This window comes from Octopus bimaculoides, chromosome 1, assembly GCF_001194135.2.
Source record: "Octopus bimaculoides isolate UCB-OBI-ISO-001 chromosome 1, ASM119413v2, whole genome shotgun sequence".
NCBI lineage: Eukaryota > Metazoa > Mollusca > Cephalopoda > Octopoda > Octopodidae > Octopus > Octopus bimaculoides.
The window spans coordinates 72,845,743-72,850,044 of NC_068981.1; the positions used below are offsets into that span (position 1 = coordinate 72,845,743).

The 4,302-nt window shown below is 36.5% G+C and overlaps 1 protein-coding gene across 5 annotated transcripts in view; it reads left to right on the plus strand.

Moving 5' to 3' along the window:
• The window catches only part of LOC106871880 (protein-glutamine gamma-glutamyltransferase K), a 427,287-nt gene that overhangs the window by 380,012 nt on the left and 42,973 nt on the right, over positions 1–4,302 (plus strand). For all 5 annotated transcript variants that reach the window (XM_052967482.1, XM_014918634.2, XM_014918631.2 and 2 more), the window contains one exon: positions 1,737–1,872. In XM_052967482.1, coding sequence (XP_052823442.1) covers positions 1,737–1,872 — 136 coding nt within the window. The remainder of the gene's footprint in view (positions 1–1,736; positions 1,873–4,302) is intronic.

The window sequence follows — 4,302 nt, forward strand, 5'->3', positions numbered from 1 at the left end:
ATATCATATACTATGTATACATATATATGTGTATGTACATACACTGCCTTTATACATACCTACATTAATGTCTATATGCATGTGTGTGTGTGTGTGCGTGTGTGTGTGTGTGTGCGTGTGTGTGTGCAAAGTAGGGTTGGATATTTAAGAAATTCGCTTCGTAATCATGCGGTCCAGATGTAGCTTCCGCTGCGCGCCATCTTTGATGCGTTTTTTGTAAGTCAAATTGTTTATTTCATATACATTTTAATACATATTTTCTGAACAACATGCACCCCCTTTATACACACACACACACACACACATAGCATTTTACAATACATATACAGTAATTCCTCGCCATACCACGGTTCACCTATCGCAGTTTATTATTTAAGCTTACGTCGATTCGTCCGTGGCGTCATTTTGCATTTATAATAAAACGAATATATACAAATTATAAAAATATATACAGTACTGTTTCTACTTCGCGGATTTTCACCTATCGCAAGGGGATGAGGATGGAACGGGAAACTCGCGATAGTCGAGAGATTGCTGTATATTGCTTTCAAACATTTGGGAAGCGAGGAAGTTGATAACATCGCCCCCAATGCTCAACTAGTACTTATTTTATCGACCCTGAAAGGATGAAAAGTAAAGTTGGTCACGGTGGAATTTGAACTCAGAACGAAAAGACAGATGAAATGCCGCCGAGCTTTTTGCCCGGAGAGCTTACGACTCTGCTAGCTCGCCGCCTTCAGTACCTATAAATTGATTACAACATACAATATCTTTATATTAATATATGTACAACTATATATAACATAGCTTTATAAACTTATATAATACTAATATATATTAGTGCGTACGCGTCGTATATATGTGTGTGTATGCTTCGTGTGTGTATATGTATCTGGGTCGACATGTTTACTGGAACAGAATCAAGCCGCTGAGAATAAAGAACTCAAAGTTAGGAGTAGGAGTATGAGTGTTAGCTTAGCCGTGAATCCAATAACTACCAAGATGTAGGTGTTGTTATAAACAACTTAAGCTTGCAAATGATACGCGACTACTGCCGGAAAATGAAACTAGTCAAAATATATATCAGTGAAAAAGAGTTATTCTCCTCTCACTCCCCTTCCCTGATCCTCTTCGTCCTCTCCCTTCTTAACCTCTCTCCCTCTTCCTTTTATATAAACATATACCTATGTAATAACTATCCCACGCCAGTGTTTATTATTCGATGTATTCGAGTTATTCTCAATATTTATTTACGTTCAATAAGTAAGCTAAATAAATCATAAAGCGTTCCAAAATGTATTAATAATATTTAACTAGCTACAGGTCACGAGCTACCAGAATCGTTAGCACGCCAGGAAAACTGCTTAGCGGCATTTCGTCCATTTTTACATTCTGAATTCAAATTCTGCTTATGTCAACTTTGCCTTTCGGGGTCGATAAAATAAGTACCAGTTGAAAACTAGGGTCAATGTAACAAATTACCCCTCCCCTAAGATTAGTGGCTTGTGCTAAAATTTGAAGCCAATATTTAACTAGCTATCATGTCCACCAAGTAGCATTTCACGAGCTTTTAGTAAAACATTTATGACTTCTTGATAACTTAAATATGCATTTACTTAATATAAACAAATTTTACACAAAATAATAAAAATGTGATAGTTATTCAAACTGATGATACATGTATGTTATGTTGACATTCTTTTATATTTTATTATTTCTTTTTTTTTATCTACCAGTATTTCGAACGCTTGGCATTCCAACACGTTGTGTAACTAATTTTAAGTCGGCCCATGACAGTGATTACAGTGGTCCAGTGGACGCATATTGGTCACCTGAAGGAAAACCGCGGAAACTGTACGACGATGCTATTTGGTGAGAAACGAACAACTTACTCTCTGTGTTGAATTCCTTTCTAAATAAATTGCTTCTAACTAGATACTCGATGCAATAGTTTGCTTAAGAACAATGTAGTTATGGAGTCAGTCCTGCTGTGCAGTTAATCGGGCAACCTGTCTTCTGACATAACTTCAAACCGGAGAAAAAATTATAGACTTAAATTTATTACCGAATACCTATGTGGAAGCTCGTTACAGATACAATTCCACTTTTAAGATGGTAGATTTAAGCTGTCACCCGGTTTAACACCACCACCGGGTCTTTTGGCACTTTTAGCAGTGTCCATTCTGTCGCAAACATTCAGGTCGGGTCCCTGATTTCATGACAACCTACTCCTTTATTTTCCTACATCTCTGAGGCCCTGAAAGGCCATGGGTACTGCTACTCCTCCTCTGATTCAGCTGTAAACAACCGCTAAACCGCAAACTAGCTTCAGTTCTCAACTGACGTTAATTCATTTCATTCGTTTACACCCACATAATCTCATTTTCTACAAATCTATGGTTGAGCATTTAAGTAGAAAATCAATATTAGTTTTTCTTCTAGCTGAACTGGGATCTGTCAGTTTATGTGTGATTATTTTATCGCCCCCTGCCTACTAGAAATCAAATTAAAACGGTTTATTTAAACGCTGTAGTTTTTAAGCATTGTTATGTGAAGCATTATAAAGTCTAAACCAATGTTTCGGTATTTACAACAAACATTCAAGCCTATAAATTGAATCAAAACTATATGATATAGTTTTGTCAAACTTTGAAATTTGCTAAATTTACCTCCTAATCTACACTAAGAAATCGTAATCTTCCTTGCTATCAGATAATTATTATTAGGGGGAAGTAGGGAAACGGCACTTAGAAGAATTTCTTTTTTCTAATTCCTGCAAAGTATTAACTTAAATAATCATCTTTAAAATATTTCATCTTTGCTTCTACCATTGTTTCTGCTATGTTACTGATGCTATTTTTCTTTGATGTTCTGTTGGTGTTATATTGTATAAGATTATAATAATAATAATAATAATAATAATAATAATAATAATAATAATAATAATGATGATGATACCTGATGCAGTGCCAGGCATTGGCTCTCATGGCTTTAAATCTTAACTGATTGGAAGTGTTATCATGTACATTGTTTTGTCTTGGTATAAAAGATGGGCTACAGCAAATATTTTGCTTAATACCATAGATTTGCTTGTCAGTTGTTTGACCTTAATTAGTTGAGCATGTCCCTTGGTGGCTGATGATATGTGCATCTCTGATCATGAGCAGAAGTAGTGGGGAAGCATCATAGCCATATGTAGAGAGGAATTCTTTGGGGTTTTAATAATTCACCTCTGGGAACATGGGTGTTTTGCTCAGCATACTTAAACAAACCTTATTCAGGGACCTTTTGAGCAGGATGGGCTACTCGACCTGAAGAAAATTCTAACTGGGCCCCACCTGCGAGGTCATGCGTTGTTTATCTTGATATGAGATCACAATGTCGCACACATATGGTTGTGATGCATGTGCCAGGTGTACCCTTATCAGATGGGTAGTCATGATGGGTATATTGGGCTTCGTATATTTGTACCCCAGTGTCACTTTGATGACATGCACTGCTCTCCCACTCAATAATAATAATAATAATAATAATAATAATAACAATAATAATTTTTCCACATGGGCGGCTATTTTGAAGAAGCGGGTATGTTGATTACATCGGCCCCAGTGTTCAACTGGCACTTAATTTATCGACCCCGAAAAGATGAAAGGCAAAGTCGACCTCGATAGAATTTGAACTCAGAACGTAGTAAACTGACGAAATACAGCTAAGCATTTCACGCGCCGTACTAACGATTCTGCTAGCTCACCAATAATAATAATACTTTCTACTATAGACACAAGGCCTGAAATTTGGGGATAGGGAACAAGTCGATTACATCTATCCTAGTGGTTCAATGGTACTTCATTTATCGACCCCGAAAGGATGAAAGGCAAGGTCGACCTCAGTAGAATTTGGATTCAAAGCGTAAACACGGACAAAATGTCGCTAAGAATTATATTTAACCTGGCGTGCTAACGATTCTGCCAGCTCGCTGCCCTAACACAATAATGATGATTATGATGATAATTTAGTTACAAGGCCAGTATATACATATGTTTCATTTTTGATTTACGTTGTGTTTTGCATAGATAGATAATGTGTAATAAACTACAAGCCGTAAAAAGCACAATTATACAAATTGGGATATCAACTGATGTGCTAGCCAAGTTTATGACTGTAATAAGCAACTGGTCTATGCTAGTAATTGAGAAAGGATGTGGAGTACATCTTTTCTGAAGATTGATCAACAAATTGTGAAACGGTCTGCCAGGAAACTCTTTTCCACTTATGTCCTCACATCCATTCTTATTTAACTCA